At 40.4% G+C, this 22,495-nt stretch overlaps 1 protein-coding gene across 27 annotated transcripts in view; it reads right to left on the bottom strand.

Moving 5' to 3' along the window:
• The window catches only part of Nrxn3 (neurexin 3), a 1,637,399-nt gene that overhangs the window by 1,477,358 nt on the left and 137,546 nt on the right, over positions 1-22,495 (bottom strand). The window contains exon 1 of one of the 27 annotated variants that reach the window (XM_052738668.1): positions 17,824-17,850. The exons of the other annotated variants lie outside the window; for them this stretch is intronic. Within the exon in view, the coding sequence (XP_052594628.1) occupies positions 17,824-17,839 (16 nt within the window). The 5' untranslated portion in view covers positions 17,840-17,850. Of the gene's footprint in view, positions 1-17,823; positions 17,851-22,495 lie in introns of those variants that run through there. 27 annotated transcript variants of the gene reach the window in all.

Here is a 22,495-nt window from a genome sequence, read left to right as displayed (position 1 = left end):
CAATTTATCACATATTTACTGATGTGTAAGAATAAATTAGAGCAGCAGGTCCTGAGGCAGGAACTAAGTCAATAGTTGCATAAGTTCCCGTGGTGATTCAATGAATTTAAGGAAGTTACAGTAACTTGGAATCATTGTATTGACAACGAAATACATGTGCACGCATATCATAGACAAAGGAATGAGCAGTGACCCTCTATTTCATACAAATAAGGGTGGTACTTTATTGTTTGGACAGATGTGAGCTGAATAAAGCTAATGTATGTAACACAAGATGATGCAGGAACAGAAAATAACCTTCCTCTTGGGCAGAGATCGACACTGTGCTCACAAATAGATTGCAACTGGATGTGATCACGTGACTTGAGTTCTGCCAATAATAAATGATGCACATTAATTCTGCCTTCGCCCTTCAAAGCATCCTCTAAGCTCTCTTTCTCCTCCTCTGTGCTTAGCCAAAGAGAAGGACCGCACTCTGGAGAATCACTAACTTTCGGGATGGAAGGTTGTGGGGGCCTGAGTGACGGTGTGGAGCAGAGGCGGCACTCCACTAACCATCGCTCTGCACTGCAGTAAGTGAGGAATGTTGATGCAGCACTCAGTGTCTTGGCTTGGAAATTGTTTCTCCTAATAGTGAACCCTGACTCATACATACTACAATTCCTTTGTGCTTCACTCATTCTCTCTATTTCCCACTTACTATTCTGTACTTCAGGATGAAATAAAATATTTTATCCACACTTGTGCATGTTCATATGTGTGCAGGTGCATATGTATGTACATGTAGACGCCAGAGGACAACCTTGGGTGTCATCCTCAGGAATGTTATCCACTTTCCTTGCATCAGGGGCTCTTACCGGCTCATCAATTAGGCTAGATTGGCTAGCTAGCAAACTCCCAGGAATCCTCCTGTATCTACCTGCATGGTGCTGAGACCACAGGAGTGTATCACTATGCCTGCCATCTTTATATGGGTTCAGGAGACTGAACTCAGGTCCCCATGCTTCTGAGGCAGACCCTTCACCAAGTAACCTATCTTCACAGGCACATCATCAAGTAACCTGTCTTCCTACACCTAGATTTTAGGATGAAATACAGACCAGCAAGAAAACATGAGTCGATATCACTATAATGCCAACATATCCCAGGACTGGGGAGAAGCCTCGGTGGGTAAGAGTGCTTGCTTGGCAAGCCTAATGACCTGACTTTGGATCCCCAGAACCGACATTTTAGAAAGCCAAACACGGTAGCAAAAATAATCTGTAATCCTAGAATCCTATAGGAAACTGGAGGCAGAGACAGATTTCAAGAAACTCATGAGTCAGCTGGTCTGGCGTATAGAGTGCAAAGAGTCTGTCTCAAAAAATATAAAGAGGTAAGGACTGACACACAAATGTTGTCCTTAGACCTCTACATGTATGGCATCACATGTACAGACTTGCATTCACATATGAATATAGAAACACTTACTCATGCCTATACTCATATATCCATCTCTCTCTCTCTCTCTCTCTCTCTCTCTCTCTCTCTCTCTCTCTCTCTCTCTCTCTCTCTCTGACACACACACACACACACACACACACACACACACACACACACACACACACACAAAGAATCCATACTTGCCCCAGAAAGAAAAAAATATTTTTGTATTCTAGATAGCATATAATACATAGTGAAAAACAAAAGTATGTGTGTGTGATGTGTGAGTGTGTGTGTGTGTGTGTGTGTGTGTGTGTGTGTGTGAGAGAGAGAGAGAGAGAGAGAGAGAGAGAGAGAGAGAGAGAGAGAGAGAGAGAGAGAGGAGAGCACCTAGCTCTTGGAGAAACAATATATGGAGGTTTACTTTACTATTTTATGAGTTTTTCATGAACAAAGACTGATTTTCATTCATTTTATATATCTCCTGTGTTCAATGCTTGTTAAATTCAATTATACTTTATTGTTACTGTCAGAGGAAAGAGAATATAACTTCATAAGAGCCACAATCCTATTCTGTACTTAATATGTGTTAGTATAGATAACTCTCAATTATCTATACTAAAGGTACTAGTCATATGCTATTATTTATAAACATTATCATATATATCATAATATATAGAATATATATTAGTATATAATAATATGGTATTATCATCTCCATTTTTCAGAAGAGAAAACTGATGTTCAATAAAATTAATTGAAATCTGTTTTGGTATCTTGTGTGAATAAAATAACAAACCTTTAAAAAAAATCTTTGATTTAGATAAAGAATGGAGAGTAGGGATACTTAAAAAATCACTTCCAACTCACTGTTCTGAGATTGTGTCTCCTAGGAATATTAGAAGCTATACCTATAAAGTCTCATTAACCTGACTGCCTAGACATGAGCTGAAGAATCAATAGGCATGTAGTGTGGAGGTGGGAACACAAGACCTCAACCCTACACAAACAACTACAGAAAACCAAGGAATGATGAGGTGTAAAAATAGTCTTTCCAAGAGAAGAGCACACCAACTGGTTATCTAATACCATATGGTCAGCCCTGAAAATATATACATACTGTTAATGAAAAAGAGGTCATGAATTTGAAGAGAGCAAGAAGGGGTATAGAGGAGGGTTTGGATGGAGAAAGGAGAAGTGGGAAGTGGTGTAATTACATTATAATCTCAAATGGTAAAATAAGTATATATATTTTTAAGTCACTTCAAAGAGGACTTTTGGGAGAGAAGACATGTTGTTCTCCAAAACAAACTGTCAAAGAGTAACAGAAGAGTCAGTGAACAGGACGGCAGCACTGTTCATCTCCAGGGGACAAAGCTGTCACCATCTCTGGATGTCCAAAACAAAAGGAGGTATAAAAAGTCTCCAGCTACCAGGTTGAGCAAGAGAGGATTGGAGGGTAAGGGGCTGGGTCTGTGAATCCTCACATGTATTTTATTTACTATTATTTTTGGATACAAGTTGACCAAAATCAGGAAGAGATTTGTAAATCTGACAAAAATTATGATTTTCTACAAATTCTTTTGACCTAACTTAGGCAATGACCTCCACAAGGCCTCGGGTTTAATGACATTTATTTCAGCAGTAGCTGAGTTCACTATTAAACAGATGCAGAGCACAACATAACGCAACTAAATCACTCTTGTAAATATTTAATATCATTGCCTTTCTTTTTTCCTTTTAACAACTCACTATCAAAGGCCAAGCACATAGTAGAAAACACATTTATTTATTCTGTCCTGGAAAAAAAGAGCATAGCGCTCATGCATTTTATCTATCTAGTTCTCCAAATGACTTTGACACTTGAGAGCTCTGGTGATCAAAACAGTTTGAAGGAAAGCTATTTTGTAACCATTTAAGAACTGACTCTGAGCCCTTATCAACAGTCCTCCAAGTTGCCTCCTGGAAAAACCCTAAAGTTAACCCATCAGATGCATAGATAAACCCTAGGAAATTAAGAGGGAAGGAAAGAAAGGATATTTGCCAAAAATATGCTCTCACTTGAGAAAAAGTTTAATTTTTCTTTTTTCTTTTTTTTTTTTTTTTGGTTTTTTGAGACAGGGTTTCTCTGTGTAGCTTTTTGCCTTTCCTGGGGACTCATTTGGTAGCCCAGGTTGACCTCGAACTCACAGAGATCCGCCTGGTTCTGCCTCCTGAGTGCTGGGATTAAAGGCATGCGCCACCACCGCCCAGCCGAATTTTTCTTTTTATCTGTAAATAAAGTAACGATTATTCTGAACAAAAGGAAGGAAGGAAGGAAGGAAGGAAGGGGGAAAAAACACCATCAAGTGACAGTCTGAAACCTAGTCCCTAGAGTATATCCTTACATGATATTTTTACAGACCCCCACAGGCTTCTATTCTGTTACGTAAGCCAACATAGGACAGCCAAAAGGAAAATAAATGGGCATATATCGAAAGTCGACTGATATCACTATCTTAATTCAGCCAAAACAAAACAGTCAACATAACAAATCTTAAGAGACATGCACTTCATGAAGCTTTGAAACGTAGAACAACTTACCGGCAATCAGGTCTCTAACTGTGAAGCTATTTAGGAGAAAATTTTATTTATAAAGTTCACAAACAGTTCCAGAACATCTCTCATGTGGCATTAGTAACAGTGGCCTCAGCAGCCTATGAGTGATCCATAACAAATGCCATTCATCAGTGATGATAACTAAGTCTTAGTGGCCGTTTGGTGGGAGGGAGAAGAAAACAGCATTGGGACTTAGGAAGTCTGGGCCAATGGTACAGATTATCAGTGTGATACTCATGCCCTCTCAGCGTGTTTATTCATCTGCAAAATTACAGTGCTAAGGACTGAAGGAATTCTAAGTTCCCTCTCCCTCTGAAATTATATGCTTCTAAGATCTGAGGCAACAAATCAGCATTTTTTAAGTAACTGTAAACCAAATGTTTTTATTTTCTTCATGGCTCATATATTTTCATCAAGTATATAAGAAAACCCCATAGATCTTTTTGTTCATAACAAATAGCAAATACATCTTTCAAAGACCTAAAGGACAGACTTATCAGGATTTCGCTTTTTTTTTTTTTTTAACATGCAAAGCTTAAGGAAGGATGAAGACCACCACTTCTCTTAAAGAAAGGCTGGTGCTCTCCATGGTGCTGAAACAGCACTAGTTACTTGGTGATTTCTGTCAGACACTTTGGTGCACAGGAACTCGGTACACACAGATGAAAAAATAAAATTCATAGTCATTGAAGTTAGCATACTTGTAATTTCATGGTTAATTCTTTAATACTATATGATGCGACTTAATACAGTTTTACCAATGTTGTATCTACTATTGCAACAGATCTTCCAAGTAGGCGTTTTACGAGTAAAAACAAACGGAAGGTTAAAATGAATGGATCATATGCTCAAAATTCCTAAACATGTTGGATGATATTAATATTGGTGAAATATGTTTATAATTATGTTAGTGTTTGCTAATGTTTATGATCCATAAATTAATGTTTCTACTAGAGGCAAGTTCAAATGTAAGGTGTGTGTGTGTGTGTGTGTGTGTGTGTGTGTGTGTGTGTGTGTGTATGTGTGTGTTGACTCAATGGATCTTCCTCTTTGCTCTTTTTAATCCATAGTTACAGTTGTGGACTAGAATTATTCATATGGACACCTGGTGTTCCAGGTACAACTGCCCCATTAATCAGTGTAGAACTAGAAAACGCACCATAAGCCATAATTTCAACCAAGACACTTGTAAATGCCCATTATTAGTCACTTGGGAAACAGAAGAATATATACCTCACTCAGAAAACTACATCTCTATTGCCAGGTAAATAAACCCAGACAAATGATCTATTGCAGGTGGATCAATGGCCACCACTTCATAGTGGACAGACAACACATACAAAATCCTCCGCTGTAGGTGAAAAGAGCCCACAATCCCTTGCTAAGCCAATGATTCCTAAACAAAGAACAAGTAATTCCTATCAGGAAGCAGTTCTTTCACCTAAACATTCACTATCTGGAAAAAAAATCATAGACAAACTCCCAGTGTTTCAGGATGAATGACCTTAGATATACAGTGGAGAGGCACAGGCTCACTGACTGTGAACCTGCCCCAAATTTCAAAGTACATAAGACTATATAGAGCTCGTGATAATTCTCTCATCATACGCTGACATCAGCTCTTCCTGCAGTTCAGCAGGCCATTATCAGGAGTGCTGTTTACACACACGATATGGGTAGCCATTTAAGTACTTAGCTGATACAAACTGCAAGTATTTTAACAAGACTGGTGTCTAAAGCTGCAGTTGTTTAAACATCTGTGTTATGCATTTCACCAGGAAGCAGTCATTTCCCTATTGAAATAAACCCATCTAAAAAAACTATTCCCAATCAAAACAGAAAATGTGGTTAGAAGCATTCCTGAGTGGAACCAGTCCAAAAGCTTTATTCTAGAGACACTAAGGCACATTAGACTCAGAAGAGACTTTGGGATTGTCTTGTCCCAAGTTTTTCATCTGAACATTAATTTTGGTTTTCAATATTCCTGTCTAAAATCAAAATCACAGAAGTGGAATTCCATGGGTAACTCTGTAGAGTACATTTGCCTTCTGGGAGATTCATAATCCATACTGTCCTAACAAAGGCTCAGTGAAAAGACCTTGCTCTCCAGGACTGGAGGGGGAGCTTAGTGGTGGGTGCTTACTTAGTGTGCATAACCATACACACAAAAAAAGGTTCAATTTGATTTAAAACTATGTTTCCAGAAGTCATTTTTTCTTGATATTTGAGAAATATATATACACAACTTTTATATATGGACAAGGGTTTATAAGCATTTGCCTTTCTCAAATTTTTTTTCACAAGATGGCAATCTGACTTAGCACACTATATAAGAGTATGTCCTGAGACATAACAAAAACTCTCCTAAATTTCACATGCACCTATATTTTTCCCTTGGGACTATTTTGAAGCCAGGTGGTATACTAATTTTTCAGAAATATGACATTTAAAGCTTCTCCAGTTAACAGGTAAATAACTAGGCTCAATGAAGAGTGATGTGTTAAGCACATGGCAGAACTGGGTAAGTTCTAGACTCTCCTATGAGCAGCATAACACAGGAGTCATTGTAGAGAGGACAGTGTGCTACAGCTCACTTCAGCAAGTTCATATTTCTAGATATCACTGATAATAGAAGGATGTGATTTTCAAAGCTATTTAAGCCAGCTGGCAATTTCAATAGCAACAAGGAACAACTGATTATAGAAACAAGTTCAACAACTTCGGTGTGAATAGTCCAAGAAAATGGGTTGGTTTTCCTACATGTGTTTATATTTGCTACGTGCTTTATTTCATTTCAGGAAAAATAGAATACACAAAATAAAACCTCTGAGATTTGAGGTTTATTTTTGATGGTATCAAGCCAAAGTTCTGACTCTCATTTCAATAACGGATCTACAGGCATTTGCAAGGCACAGTCATTAGTTTATCTTTAAGTAAATATTTTGATTGTCAGACAGCTTGTTGCAAACAAGGCTCTTTTCCAAGTGCTCACTCTTGATGCACCCAAGCTGGCTTGAACATCACTCATTTAATAATCTGTGCTTGTGCTCCGATGCAAGACCATCCCAAGGAAGTTGAAGAACAGGGCAGGAAAATCATGCTTTGTGGGCTTTTCATTTAAAAGGACTCCAGAATATGGGGCCTGGGTTTTCTCTCAGTTCTGTGGTCTCTGCACTCCATTACCATAAAGCTTAGGAAATGAGCGATTACCCACCACCGTCCCTCGTAACTGCTATTACAGAAAATCACACACTCACAAAATAGCATTAATTGTCAGAATTAGCAACCATTTAAAAGGCAGCTGTTCTTTCACTCTTAAATAGGCTCCAAATTTCAGATTCTCCCCATGCCTTGGCTGCTCCATTTACGCCTCTTACACACGTACACACATGCATGCACACACAATGAATCCTTAGGCAAACGATATTTTTTAAATGATCTACATTCAGAAGTTAAAAAAAAAAAAAACACCACAGAAAATCCTGTTTATTAAGCAACATTTTTCACCCGAGTTCTCCATCGTTGTTAACAATCAGCTGGAAAGCTTCCAGACTAAGCAGCAGTCGTTTCCAAAGCTGCAGGTGGAAAGGCCCTGTTTTGTGTGGGCTGGGGCTGGGGGTGGGGGGTGGCAGCGCAGTATCTCTTTAAGAGTCAACAGTAAATTAACTTGCCCATAAGAGTGAAATAATTAGCAGTTAGTAGCTTATTAAAAGGATGGCAAAGGCCAAGCTGCCATCTGGGATCTCCAGTTTCTTGTGATTGTTATTATGTCAAGATGTGCCCGCTGTATTAGCTTTCATGTCACTGTGCCTGCCCTTACTTTGCATGTAAATTTTAGCGAAGGATGCAACACTTTTAAAATCAGATGTCCATCAGAAAGCGTTATCAGTCTGCCTTTTTATAAAGCGTATGTTCTTTTATTCCTCTGCTATTCTACTCACTACTAAATGCCTTAGGGGGAAAAAAAAAAGGAAAAGCCAATGATATCCATTAGATATGGTCTTTGTGCAATGGGAAACCTGAGCTTCATCAAAGACAAGGCCAAGCTGCCTCACAAAAGCACAACAGGATTGCCTCTGTTTACACACAGCGGAAACCACAGTGGCTCTGTCTGTCACACAGTTCATCCTTCTTAATGAAGCTAAAGCCAGTGAGGGCCTGCCATTGATTGTTAGACAAGCGTGCTCAGTTCTGGAAACGGAATAAACAAGTATACTAAAAACAAACGACAGAGTATCGTGACATAAACTCATGGAGTGACAGAAACAACATACATCCTAGCCGCCACCGTGTTGGCAAGAGTATATATGTATATGTGTGTGTGTATGTATATATGTATAAAGATACATACATACACACATATACATACATAGGTATGTGTGCATGCATATATATATATATCTATGTATGTATATATGTGTGTGTATTTATGTATCTTCTGAAACTTTAAGCTGTATACTTAAAAGCATGCATTTGATACACATTATAATGCATATGCTATGCCCCCAATGAAGATAAACAACACACAGATTAAAAATATTCTATATGTACACACACAAAGCATATTCACTTTTCTGAGTCTGAGAATTTAAAAAGTGGAGAAGTTGAATACTAAAGGATTACCTAACAGTTTCCTTTAGAAATAATAATTTTTTTTAAAAGCCTAGTATTAAAAGCTGTTGTAAGAAAAAAAAAAAAACATAGACTATGTTTAAGCCAGTTTAATTTACAAGAGGTGGTTGAAAGCTGCTTTTAGTCTCCCACAGACTCTCGCCATCAAGTGTTAGAGGGTCTGGAGCATGTGTGTTCCCCTCAGCCCTAGATACTCAGCACCTAGCAGTTCATTGGCTCTCCAAAAATACTAGTTGAGGATTCAGTCTCCATGAATGTTTGTTGGAGGTTAAATACCTTGATTTGCTAATGCTGAAGGAGAGATTCTACTAAACAGATGTATATATCACCCTGAAATGTATTATTTTTTCAGTACACCTACAAATGGAAGCTATCTAGGGAAACATATCACACCGCATAAACCTATCAATGAGTTTTTGGACAAACTGTACCTGTACTCAGAATCACAGACATTGCTGTCCTGCATACCTGAGGAAGGGATTGTGATAGATTCAAGCTTAAGCGCATCAATAAATGCATCACATTGGTACTCTTATCAAAATTTTTCTAACAGGAAACTCTTTTGAGTACTTTATATACAAATATATCATAAAGATAATACACTGTGATTCAACACATTCCTTACCTTCAGGCATTATCACAGTCAAGTTCCTATGGGTATACATATTGACCTGCCATTGAAAGCTAAATATCCCTTCAGATCAATCAACTTGACTTGTTAAGAAAAAGCCCAAGCAAATAGAAATACATAATTTCATTTATGTATTGCCAACTAGAATTTAACTAAGACAGTCCATGGGCATAGTGTATGTTTTATTAATAGATCTATTGTTCACATTTACAGTTTTTAAATGGTCTAAAATAAAACAACTATGTAAAAAAAAAAGTCTGCAATGTCCAATGAAAATTTTTAAACAAGGAGAGAAAGAAGTAACCCATCCTTCATACTTTAAAGCATCATTTCAAAGTCATCATTGCTGAAACACAGAACTACTAAAATCAAGCAATTTACCTTTTATGTTTCAAAAACATCCATTTTTACACCAAAGATTTTCAAAACATTAGAAGGAGGGGGGATGGGAACATGGAAAGAAGGCTTTTTAAAAAACAAAGTGATTGTTTTCATTGTTAAGAGGACGAATCAGTGGATGAGAAACAGATGAGACAAGAGATGGAAATGTAATATTGCCTCTATTTTATTATAATTAGATATTTATAGAGCACAGATGAGTTTATTTTCATAATTAGTAGCTGGCATTGCATTTACTAATTTGCATAAGTAGTTGGCTATCAAGATAGTAACTTATTTGCAGGGCTCTTGAATTCTAGCTGGGACTACTGGGAGCTCAACTCCTCAAATCAGCTCCCATAATGTTATTACCAGCAAAATACAGTCTATATGAAATAATGTTCAAGTTCATGTAGCTTGATTATCTCCTTCCAGTTTGGCCAGTGTTTCTTAGTTTGGCATTAGAAGCTCAGTGATGAAATTTAACGTGGGAAAAACACACATTAAATAAGTCATAAATAGCTTCTAACATCTAAAGGCCTAGAATAGATGTTTGGCTCAACTAGTCCAGTAAGAAGAGTTCTGTAGGGAAAAAAAAAAACAAAGAAATTGAGTATCCATGACAACCCTTATGATATACATCTCATCAGTCCTTGGCAGTTATCAAAAATGATAACTACCTCTTTTCCTGCTCATTCTCAACAGTCTCCACACCCTCCTACACATGCCTACACCATTCCACAAAACAAACTTCCTGGAACACATGACTCAAACTCTCTGATGGTAGCAAGAGGAGAATGAAGGACTTCCAAAATTGACTGCTATGGGCAAAAAGAAAACTTAGCATGCCAGCTGCTGGCATCCAACAGGAAATCTTGGAAAAGTAATTTACCACATATCTTTCTCTCCTAGCCATAGGTCAAAATTTGTGGTTCATTGGTTGACTCATTTGGCAAGTGCTAAGCATATTCTTTGAGTACTCACATTCATCTATAGGGAGAGAATGAAGTCAGGAGCTGACATATTTTAGAAAACACATTTCCAGTCCATCTTGAAGTTCTGGTGATACAGATCCCACCTTCTTGCATGGTGGCAATCATTTGGGGCAGAGAAGGGTCTCCTGACTCCGACAGAATTTGGATACTCTAGTTTGCTGCAGTCTCTGCCACCGCCACCTAATGCTTCCTTCTTCTTCCTAGTTCTAGGCTTTACAGTAGCTATGAGGTCTCTGTTGGTATCTGAGTTGGCAACTCCTGCTCAAAATTCAATTTCAAGGGAAAGTATTTGATCACTTGCCTCAGCATAGACAGTCTCCAAATGGACAAGGGAAAGAGGAGTGGACCCAAACATACTCTCAATTCTTCAGCAGAAGCCATGGAGGTCATGTCTCAAAGCTAGAAAATGCTGGTTTCTAAAGAACCCTTCTGGTCAGCCACTTCTGGGTAAAAATTCCTAAAAGTAGAAGCTGACATTATGCCTGAACCCCTGCTCAGTTCTATAGATGTAACCTCACAGGGCTTACCGTTCTGTCACTAGGCTTTTAAAGAATGACCTGATCTGTGGCCTATCCTTTTCTCTGATAAACACTTAAAATTAATCCAAGTCCTTCCTCACTTTTAGCCTAGTACAATCTGTAACCATTTCCCTCTGATACTTGTATACACAAGGCCAAGAGATGACCCAGTAGAGTAGAGCAGGGTACTGTAGCAAAATGCCTGATCTCACCCCATGACCCTTGGTATGCCTTTGTTCAGTGGGCTGCAGTAATAAGGATAGCAGTAAGGGGTGCAAGTGCAGAATGACTCCACTAACAACATCACAGCTGAAGAAATCAAATCCTATTTCTCCACCATATCTAACCCCAAGTGTTTGAATGAGTTAAGTATTACTCAATTCTATTAGCATTCATCATGTACAGCTCTGAACCAAATTCTGAGCACATACACTATGGCTGACAATAGCGGCCAAGACACAGCCACCTGTACTTTTTCCGGGGGGCGGGAGGGGGGGCATGATGCTTGAAACATAACCACACCCTATGCATCATGCAAAACAGTTAGGTATAGGCACTTTAAACAGAAGCATGAAGTCTGGCAGACCCAGGATACTGAACCTTAGAATATTAAGAGGTAAAGGGGTGTCTGAAGGCATTCTGGAAAGAGGGGAGATCTCAAAGAAAAGCTCTCAGGAAGGGAAAAGTAATGCAGGTTGACATAATGGGCCCCAGAGGTTTCGGAAGGCTGCAGGGCTGGCAGGGGTCACAGTGGAGCCAGATTGTATGTAGAGCCTGAGACAGAAAACATCTTGACAATGACTCAATGAGAACCCGCCAAAAGCTTTTGAGCTGATGAGCTACATGAGCGGATTTAATTTTAATTTTGCTTTATTTTCACTTTTGGGGAAATGATTGACAGCAAGATAAGAAGGATTAGAGACTTTGAATCCCTTCCTCATGCAGTACATTATACTAAGCACATCTGGACATTAACCAATGAAAGTATTTGTCTTCCACATAGGTGCAATCTGTAGAGAAGAGTGGCCCAATTCCCAGTAAGTTTAATACAAGTTGTGAGAAAGGTGCGTGGAGAAAGAGTTCAACTGTGTATGCAACACTCAAGGACAGCATCAAGTAAAACAGGAATTGTGGTGTGAGTCTGGTGGCCAGAGGATTGGGGATAAGAGGCTGTTAAGAGAAAAGGGGAGTTTGCAAAGTAAGCAGAGTTGCAAGGGAAGCTGGTGGCAGGTTTGACTGAAGCAGTAATTTTGTATTGAGGCTCCAGGGAAAAGGTTAAATTAGAAAGACAGGGCCACAGTGGAGACGGCTCTGAAAGTGAGGTAGCTAATCCTGTATCCCACATGCTAGACAGCAAAGTTTACACAGTTCTGGACCAATGGGCTGACTGGAAGGGAGAACTAACAGGGCCTCAAACCAGGAAAGGATAATGACCTACTAAGTTCTGGATGCAGACAGAGACGCAAAAGACAATTCTAGAGCCAATCACAGGATGTTCTCTCCACTTTGCGCACTCCACTTGCGCATTCTGGAAGGAGGAAGTTAGAAAGGAGTTTCTATTGGGTGTGGTGATATATTGTATACACTAATAAAATTTGTCTGAAGATCAGAGGACAGAACAAGCTGCTAGATTAAACATAGAAGCCAGGCAATGGTAGCACAAACCTTTAATCCTAGCACTTGGGAAGCAGAGATTTGTCTGGATCTCTGTGAGTTCAAAGCCACCCTGGACTACATGAGATTGACTCAGTCTAGGAGAGAAACAGAGCCAGGCAGTGGTAGCACACATCTTTAATCCCTGTACTTGGGAGTCACATGCCTTTAATCCCAGCACTTGAGATCTCATGCCTTTGCTTGGGAAGTACACACACCTTTAATCCCAGGAAGCGACAGCTGAGCAGAGAAAGGTATATAAGGCGTGAAGAGACAGGAACTAGGGGCTTTTCAGGTTGAGGAGTTGGCGAGGTAAGAGGTGGTGGCTGTGGCTTGTTCCTTTGTCTCTCTGATCTTTCAGCATTTACCTCAATTATCTGGCACCAGGACTTTTTATGATAAAACCTTTAGAAATTCATGGTACAATTGGGTGGTGAGGAAGATGGGGCATTGGAACAGAAAACTGTTTTGTAGACAAATGACACCAAGATTGACTTTGGACATATTGAAGTGACAGTACTAGGTGACATTTATATGGATATATGTTACAGCAAATGCAAGGTGGCAGGCTGGAACTCAAGACCGATCAATGTCTGAGACGCAGCTAGGAGGCAAGTCCATGGAGATCACACTTGTATCTCAGACAGGGCACATACAGTAGTGGTCAGGGATGCTGATTTTGTTTTTGAGTCTCATTTAGAAGTCACCTAACATCTCTCTGAGCCTTGTTATCAGTACGATTAAATACAGATAATGCCACCACAGACCTCGTAGATGAATGGTGGATATTAAGTATGACAAGGCCCAGAAAGCACAGAGAACGATGGCTAGCACACAAGAGTATAGCTGGTTTAATAGTGACAAAAATGACCCACAGAAAGAAAGAGTCTATCCACAAAAGCCCACAGGCACCCCAAACACCACTTTTAAGGGAGAGATGAAGGGATAAGAGGATGGAGGGGATAGGAGAGAAAGGGGACCAAACATTTTCAACAGACTGAGTCATGGGCAGATGAGTGGTTTCACCTATAAAGAGGTCCCTGGCCATTGGCCTCTTTCTTTTCCCTCCCCTACTCTTTTCCAAAGGTGTCAATCCAGGAATGGGGTGAGGACTCAGGGTGGCAGGTTTGAGAATGAATCCATCTGGACTCAGTATTAAAGGGGCAAGGAACCACCCAAGCTCAAAGTGGAAAGGGCCAAAACACTCCCAAGGCAGCTGTACAGAAAACTCAAAACTGAAATGAAAGATGACCAGTTCATGGCCCAGTCCTCTGCTGAGCATTTTGAATAACTCACCAGCCCCGTCTTTTGCCCTTGTCCTCACACTAGAATTTACTCGCCCTTCTTGTGCTATTTGGCATCCCTTGAGGGAAACAGCAGTGCCCTGGCCCACCAAGATGGGGAAGTTATCCAGGAGGGGAGAACCGGATGGAGACACACATTTCTAATTTATCAATTAGCTTCTCCTTCTCTCCAGCTGGTGTGCTAGGTTCTCTGAGCTTAGGAATGGGTGGGTGAGTTGAGCCACCCAAAGGTGCAAAGGGATGTCAAAGTATAAGAAGCAACCTGCTTGTCACCTCCGCTCCCTGACCGCCTGGCAAAAGGCTGGCTTTGTACACTAGCATCCCTCATTACCTCTTTCTCCTCTTCCTCCTTAAAGTGTTATGTGTTTTTATTCCTACATTTTTTCCATGCTTGCCTGGTTCGACCTTTCTTAGCCTATCGCCCCTTAATATTCCATCCCCCACAAATCCAAAAATTACAGCACTAAAGAAAAAAAGAGCAAGAAAGAAACACTTCAAAAATCTACAGTTAGTAAAATTAGGCAATTCTTCGATCCTCTCCCCTTTCTCTTCCATGATCGCCCTGGTGCTGATGATACCCCCAATTCAGTGATGCATAAAAACCAGCAGTTATGAGACACCTTTTCCTGTCTCCCCTGTTCCTGAAACATATATCACAAGAAGGATCTGAGAACACCCTACAATGGAATAAGACACATTTCTACACAGCATGTCTACTTCCAGAGACCCTGTTCCTGCTAGACACCACATGACACCATACATAAGGTTCAAGCTGACTTTACAGGAAAGCGGAATCACCCCCAACACTGAACATGGGGTTCATTGAAGGGCAATGATGACCATGGCTTTTTAATTTATTTAACATGTTGTTAAAAAGCAGTAACTTTTAATACACCCTATACATTCATCAAAATCAACGATTCCTCTCACATACATGGATAATTCAGAGTACACAATAACAGGTTGATAGAATGATAAATAAAGTGATCTATACCTTTACTTCTACCTACAGAAAGGAAGCAGAAGATCCAGTTAAGGAGAGGAAGCATGATGTCCACCATGGAGGCGGCAAGAGAGAGCGAGAGAAAGAGAGTGGACATCAGCACACTGTAGGTACAATGAGAAGAAACACACATGGCAGATCTCAGGACAGACAGCACAGGAAGTTGCCCCACATCATCCTCAGGAGGCAGCACAAAGCAAGTGCATGATGGGAGGCTTATGGAGCAAATGCTGGAGTCAGCCACACTGCTTCCATCGGCTTTATGATTAAGCTTCATCTCACTCATTTCTTCTCGGTTATATCCTTAGACACATGGCAAAGTCTGCATGCAAAAGCATTGCACAGCCACATGGATGTGAAATTGCACACGTATAACCCATCTTAAAGAGCATGGTTAGGGAAAATCTTTGAGAATCTCAGTTCTCTTGTATTTTCCCAACATTCACATGAGACATGAGGACCAGGCTGTGACATACAAGTATAAGGGATGCACACACAACACACATAAATACCACATGTATTTGTGGACACCAAATATTAATTCTGGAGATTCAGTGGGAACCAGGCAGAAGCCCCTAGCTCCTATGTGCAGGGATTAAAAGAAGGCAGGGGAGAAGAATGAGGGCTTTAAGGTAGTCATCGTAGGGGTAAGAATGGATGAGGCGAGGATGGAACAGAAGGAGAGGACGAGGAATGAAGTCAAATTAAGCCTCCAATAGTAACTTCAAACCTAAGTGGCACCATCGCCCAGAAGAATTCTGCATCCTTTCTTGAAGCCCCTATCTTAGCCTCGGTGTTTGCATAGTTTTCTTTTCTTTTCCCTCGAAGGGACATGAGCCTGGAACATGGTCACACTTGAATGCTGCCCAAGTGCACACGTGAGGTTAGAGTAAGGAGCATGCTATAGAGTCTCCAAATGCTCTTCACACCAATTGGGATCTAACCTTCCTATGATGCATTAGTGTGCCTGAAACAAGCTAAGTTAAGATCAAGGGAGTCCTCTCCTATCGGTCCATCTGCCTGCCCTGTGATACTAGCGATATGATGTGTGCAGTACTTGGAGGCACTTGGAATGCTGGAAGACCATCAGAAGAGAAACCAGGGACACAGAATTGGAGAACACAGGAGGAGGTCCTATCATAAGGACTCTGATGGCCTGTTTTTATGGTGTCACTTGTCATCAGGTGTGGACCGTTAAATTCCAGCAATTCATAGAACTCTGTTCATCTTTCTTTAAAGGGAAAGGCTTTTGTTTCTCAAATTATCCACATCAAGCCCATCCCCTACTCACATTAACTTCACAATACTTGGTATTGTGTCCCCTCACTAAGTTACAGGAACAGGCAGTCTTCATTCTAGTCCATAATCTAACTCGAGAGGACTCACTTGACCCTCTCCTTCAGATATATACTGATATCTGCTCTCTAAAAAACCAACAACATCTTGAAATTTATGGAGTCCACACCTTGGCTCATGCTGTGGAATACATTTACATTAGAAAAGCAGCCTTATTAATTCAGGATGCCCTAAACTGCCCACCTCCAACTGCCAAATAGTATCTTTCAGCCCTGGATGGTTACTTGATCCAATGGCATCCCCCTTATAATCAAATGGTCAGTTTGAGAGAGTAGGGGAAGGGAAATGGCCCTGTGCTCTCCAAAGATCAAGAAAAAAAAAAAACCTTATGTGGAACTCCTCCACATCTTTCTTTTCTTTGATCCTCCAAAAGGCACATTGAGTCTGATGTGTGTTTTGAAAAGGAACAGATAAGAAAAATTAAAGAACAGTCTTTTGGTGACAGGGCAAAGCAGGTAGACCAGTCTTGCAATCACCCCAAGGCTTGGAAGAAACACAATGGTAGCAATTGAATAGTGAAGCAAAAGACAATTTTAAGTGGGCTCGGTTCTCAGATCCTGATTTGGGCTGATAATGTGGAAAATTCTTACTGAGGAGAAGAAGGCTTCATTCACAACCCACCCCATGCCTAGCTGAGCTGAATTTCCTGCACACTTCATTCCCTGCATATTTGAATATTTTAGGTTGCAGATGCTGAATTTACGGATCTTTATATGCAGTTTTCTTCAGGGTGTATAATGAGTTAGAATCCTACCATGAGGACATTAGCATGTTCTTTCGGTGATTCCTTTTATTCTTTTATAAAGAATTTAAAACAGTAACACCCCCCCTCCCCCAAGGGCTTCCTTTGACCAGAAAGGGCAGAGTGTCATTAAGATGGCAATGGAATGGAGGGGTGGACATGCAGCAAACCTTTACCCAGAGTAAAGTTCAGGGAGAGACCCTGCTCCTTACTCCCAAGCTGGGCCCCAGCCTGGGGCCGAGGAGCAGCAGGAGGAAGTTAACTGCCTGGTTGCTCTGAAATTAGCTTCATTCACCCCCATTATCAAACGTGTCATGCCTTATTTCATGCTTCCCTCTGAGAGGCAGCCCAGCAGGGCAGTGCCCCGCCTGGCCCAGACCACAAATGGTAGGGAGGAATGGAGAAGCTGGGAGGTGGGTCTCCACAGTGCATCAGGAAAGGTGTTCCTCAGCAGCAGAGTGGCCATGGCTCCCACTCTGGCCCACAGCAGGAGGCACAGGCAGCAAATGGCCTTCTATGGAGGAGGCTCTGAATGACCAGCCAGAGGCACAGAGGCAAACAGTCAGGCATCTGCAAGACCACAGCACCTACCTTGTTCACTCATCATAAGATGGGAAAGGCCTGAGGGGGCGAAAGAGAGAGAAAGAGAAAAGGGAGGGGGGAGAGAAGATGGTTAAAATCCCAACTGCAAAGCAACATTCACTTAATTGCTGCACAGAAGGAGGTATAGTGAGGACACATGCACACACTCAGTAGCATGCAACACACTCTGAACACCAGCCCCCACACTATGGGAGAAGGCTGGCCCTCTCCCATCTAGAGAACAGATTTCCGTTCACTGAATAATACCAAGAACTTCCTTTTTATTGTTATTCTAGGCAATCCATAGGATTTGTGATGGATCTACTAAGATTAGTTCTCTGGCAAAGAGACTCGAAAGTATCAGGTTAACAGTTTCTTTCTTTCAAATTACTTGCATCAGTAATACATGTTCACTGCAGAAATTGGGGAAAACTCCAAGAATTTAAAAAAAAAAAAGAATCAGTTAAAATCTCACCATTCAGTGAATGCCATCCATCTCCCCTCCCCCATGCATTGTATTGTTCTCTGCGTAAATTGGATGATATTGAACACATCAGCATACTTCCTACTTGCAAGGGTCGCTCAGACTACCTAGAACCATTTTTGTTTTGTTCACTTTAACCAGTGATAACCACACTAGGTCTCCTACCTCTTCTGCTACACTACCAAAGTCTTCCATGTCCATGAGGGAAGCCCAGCCCTGAACTGAGTGGATTAAAGGAGGCAGACGAAGTCCCAGTAAACTAACAGGACCTCTGGAGAGTCCTGACAGGGGGCACACTAGGTTCTTCAGGACTCCTCAAGACAAAGGAAGCATTGGCTCTGATAGATCTGCTAACAGCAAAGGTTTCCAACTGCATGGTAGCCAACTACACTGGCCGTTTGCTCTTGGGCTGCTTCTACTGCCACTGAAAATATTTCACAAAACCCACATCAACCCCCGAGAGCCTCTACTTGAAGCAAAACTCAGGGATATAGAAGATTAATAAAGGACAAAAAAACCTCTAAAGTATGGAAATCTCTAAATGTTTTTGGAGATTACTAGAGATTTAGAAAAGTAATCAGAGGCTAAATGTAGGTCAAGAAACTGACTTTTAAAAGATCAGTGATATATTAAATACATAGATACACGTGCCATAAATGTCATGGACTCTATTTTTTGAAACAAATTTCATTAAACTATAATCATATTTTAAAAGCTCGGGTTCTGGCATTCAGTGCAGTAGGACCAGGATTAATACTTGTGGAAGAGTGAATCATGCCAAAGCAGATGAGTCTCATATTTGCTTTGTTCAAAAAAACTTTTTTTTTTTAGTCTTCTGCAGGACTGAGGAATAGAAGGAAGAGATGAGAAAAGAGCTTAGATTTTAGAGGAGGACGCACACAGAAACATCCCTTTCTTCACAGCTGATGGTTCTGGGCCAAGCCCTAGGTACCAATATCAAGGTCAAAAGCACAAATGGGAAAGGATGTGGGGTAGGGGCTGGGGTCTGTGGAAATGAAGGAACAGAAACAGAGCATACAGAAATCCAGAGAGCTTTGTCACCTATGAGAAATAAGTGTAAAGATCTGGGAAGATATCAGTATTAAATAGGATGCTTGAAAGTTGGTTTTTTTTGGTGGCGGGGGAGGCAATTGTTATACATCCGAGACTGGAGATGCTTACAACTTCAGCAGGAGTAAGGAGATGGGAGATTCCACCTAAACCAAAAATATATCTAACATTTTCCAAATGAAGAGTAAATAGGCCACTTGGTAGTAAACCCACCAATGGGGCTCCAGCTAATGTACTTCCCAAAGCAGATAAAAAGTGAATATGAGGGACCCCACCCCAAGCAAGCTAAATTAGAATCCTGGGGTGGGGTGGGGTGGGGATGGGGGGGTTGCTGGGACAAGATCTGAAATTTAAATCAGTTGCTCACAGAATTCCCGTGCTCAAAGAAATTTGAGAGCTACTCCTTTATGGTGGCATATAAATCAAATTCTGGTAAATTAAATTGTATGATAAATGTAGCAAGAAGAACCGGATGTTTAATGGAACCCTGCAGTGGATCTTTTTGTGAAGGGAAGAATCCTTTTAAAATGCAAATAACCTACCACCTGTGTTTTTTAAATTTCAAAGACATACTTATCAGGTTTTATTAGGCTACCTACATAGTTGTAGCATTCTCTCTCAAGTAAAAGGTTCATCCTCTTCCTCTTCTAAAAACCTCAAGTAGAAGTATCAAGCCAGGAATGCAGCTTTAGTATCCTAATGTCAAACTTTGGCATTGAAGAGAATAAAGCAAAATAGACATGAACACCAGGAAACAGGTCTTAGGAAGGGAGGAGGCCATAATGTAGGGCTTTTAATTTTACTTTTTGTGAGGAGGATTTTACTTTTTTCTTAGGAGTTGCATATTAGTATCTTTTCTTGTTCAAACCTATCTTCAAAGCTTACAGAATTTAGTTGCCAATAATTCTGGAGTACTCTGTTCTATTCTAGAATTCTTTTTCTTTCCTTTCCACCTCAAAACACTATTTGCCATTTAAAATCTCAGCAATAATTCAAGAAAAGGGGGTCATGAGTTGGGGGAGGCACATTCGAAGGGTTGGAGAGAAGGGAGGATGGGAAGAAATGATATAGTCATATGTTAATTTAAAAAAAATAGCAAATAAAAAATTTCAGCTCTTTCAACTGCTAATGAAAGTATCAACAACCAACAGACCAAGCTATGCAAATATTACTATATGCAAAGCCTGGGATGAGGAGTAAGAACACAAGTAAGTAAAACACAGCATCCTTGGCCTCCGGGAATTCTAGCAAAGGAAGGAGTCTGTGTGTTTATATTGACAGGCGCACACAGATGGCTCGGTACTGGTGTGTGACCGTTTAGAAGAGGACATTTAATAAGTGGTTCCAGAGCCAGATTAGAACCTCACCTCTGCTACTTTATATCTTGTAACTTTAAGAAAATAGCTGAATGTTTCTGGATTTTGATTTTTTTCCTATCTAGAAAACATGGATATAATAATGATCACTTCATACATTGCTTTGAAGTTTAAATATACTCATACAAGTCGATGATAAATGCCAGTGATTCTCAACCTTCCTAATGCTTCTGTCCTTTAATACAGTTCCTCATGTTGTAGTGACCACCCCCCAGCCATAAAATTATTTCATTGCTACTTCATAACTGCAATTTTGCTACTGTCATGAATCGTAATGTAAATATATGATACGCAGGATATCTGATATGTAACCCCCAGAGGAGTTGCAACCTACAGGCTGAGAACCACTGGCCTAGGTTACATATGATAAGGGCTGTGTAAGGTTTGCTGTTATGCACACCATGCTATGAAAATATATGGACACACAGAGAAACATTTATCTATTTGGTGTCTGATACTCAGTATATGTTTGACAGTTGGATAAAAAATGAACAGGTAGTATCTAATAGTTAAGTACCAAACTATGAATCCATGCAAGAAGGAGCAGGAACTGATGAGGGGATGTTGCATATTCAGAGAAAGTTCTTGCAAGACAGGGAGATTTGAAATATGACTTCAAAAATGGCTCAAGGACTGAGGGCATGGCTCATTTTTACCTCAACCTTGCAAGCATGAAGACCTGAGTTACAGCCTTAGAACCCACATGAAAATGCCAGACATGCTGGCTCATACTTATAATCCCAGCACAGGAGAGACAGAGACAAAAGGATCCCTGAAGCTCACTAGCCAGGCAGTCTAGGCCTAATCTGTCAGCTTCAGGCCAATGACAGACACTATCTCCAAGGAAGCAGATAGCTGAGGTTTCCCTCTGCCCACCTCCCCAACACACATACCTGCACACACATATACATACATACACATACATTAAAAAAATGGTTTAAGATTTGGAGAAAGAGTTAGCATTATGGCTAACTCCATCACCTCCCAAGACCACCCTGCTCTGTTTTCCAGAAATAAGGGCATTTCTGGGCACATGACAGGCATGAAATAACACACTATATGGAAAAAGGAATGGACACATATAATTAGCTTATATAAAAAAATAGATAATCCTAATAATCTAAACATGGAAGCAATAAGCTTCAAAACTAAGGAAAATGGCCTTGATGGGAGACACTGAAGGGTCATGGACAGGAAAATGACCTGGAGAAAACAATGTTGGGGAAGACTATTTTTGCAATAGCAGGGATGAAATGAATTAAGGGAGTGAGACAAAAGAAGCAAGATCAGCCAGAGACAAAGAACCCAGTGATTATCAAGTAGCAGAAAGGAAAAGGAAGAGAGAGGGATTGAGCAGGCTGATGATGAATAAGATGCTTTAAGGAGGGGCAGATGAGAGATGGGGAAATGGAGAAACAACAGAAAAAAATAGAGAAAGTGAAATGAGGTGGGGAAATATATTTAGAGTGGAGGGATATAATGGGTTCTGTATCAGACATGATGAAGTTAGAGAGAAAGAATTTTCAAGCAAAAATGCCCAGCAGGCATTTACCACTATAATGAAATGGTCTGAGAGGGGATCCAGTTGAATATAAGGACTTAAAACACTCTCTTCATGGCACAGGAGATAAGTGAAGGAAGCCTGAAGGAAAAGGGAGATAGCTCTGTCTTAAAAGATGGAAGGATGCTGAGGTAGTTTTCTATATATTTAACATTAAAATATTCTAATTATATTTTTAAAAATAGAACT

The sequence above is a fragment of the Peromyscus californicus genome, unplaced genomic scaffold (assembly GCF_007827085.1).
Source record: "Peromyscus californicus insignis strain IS unplaced genomic scaffold, ASM782708v3 Scaffold_15__1_contigs__length_86483966, whole genome shotgun sequence".
In the NCBI taxonomy this organism is placed as follows: Eukaryota; Metazoa; Chordata; class Mammalia; order Rodentia; family Cricetidae; genus Peromyscus; species Peromyscus californicus.
This window is presented reverse-complemented; position numbering and strand designations above follow the sequence as displayed.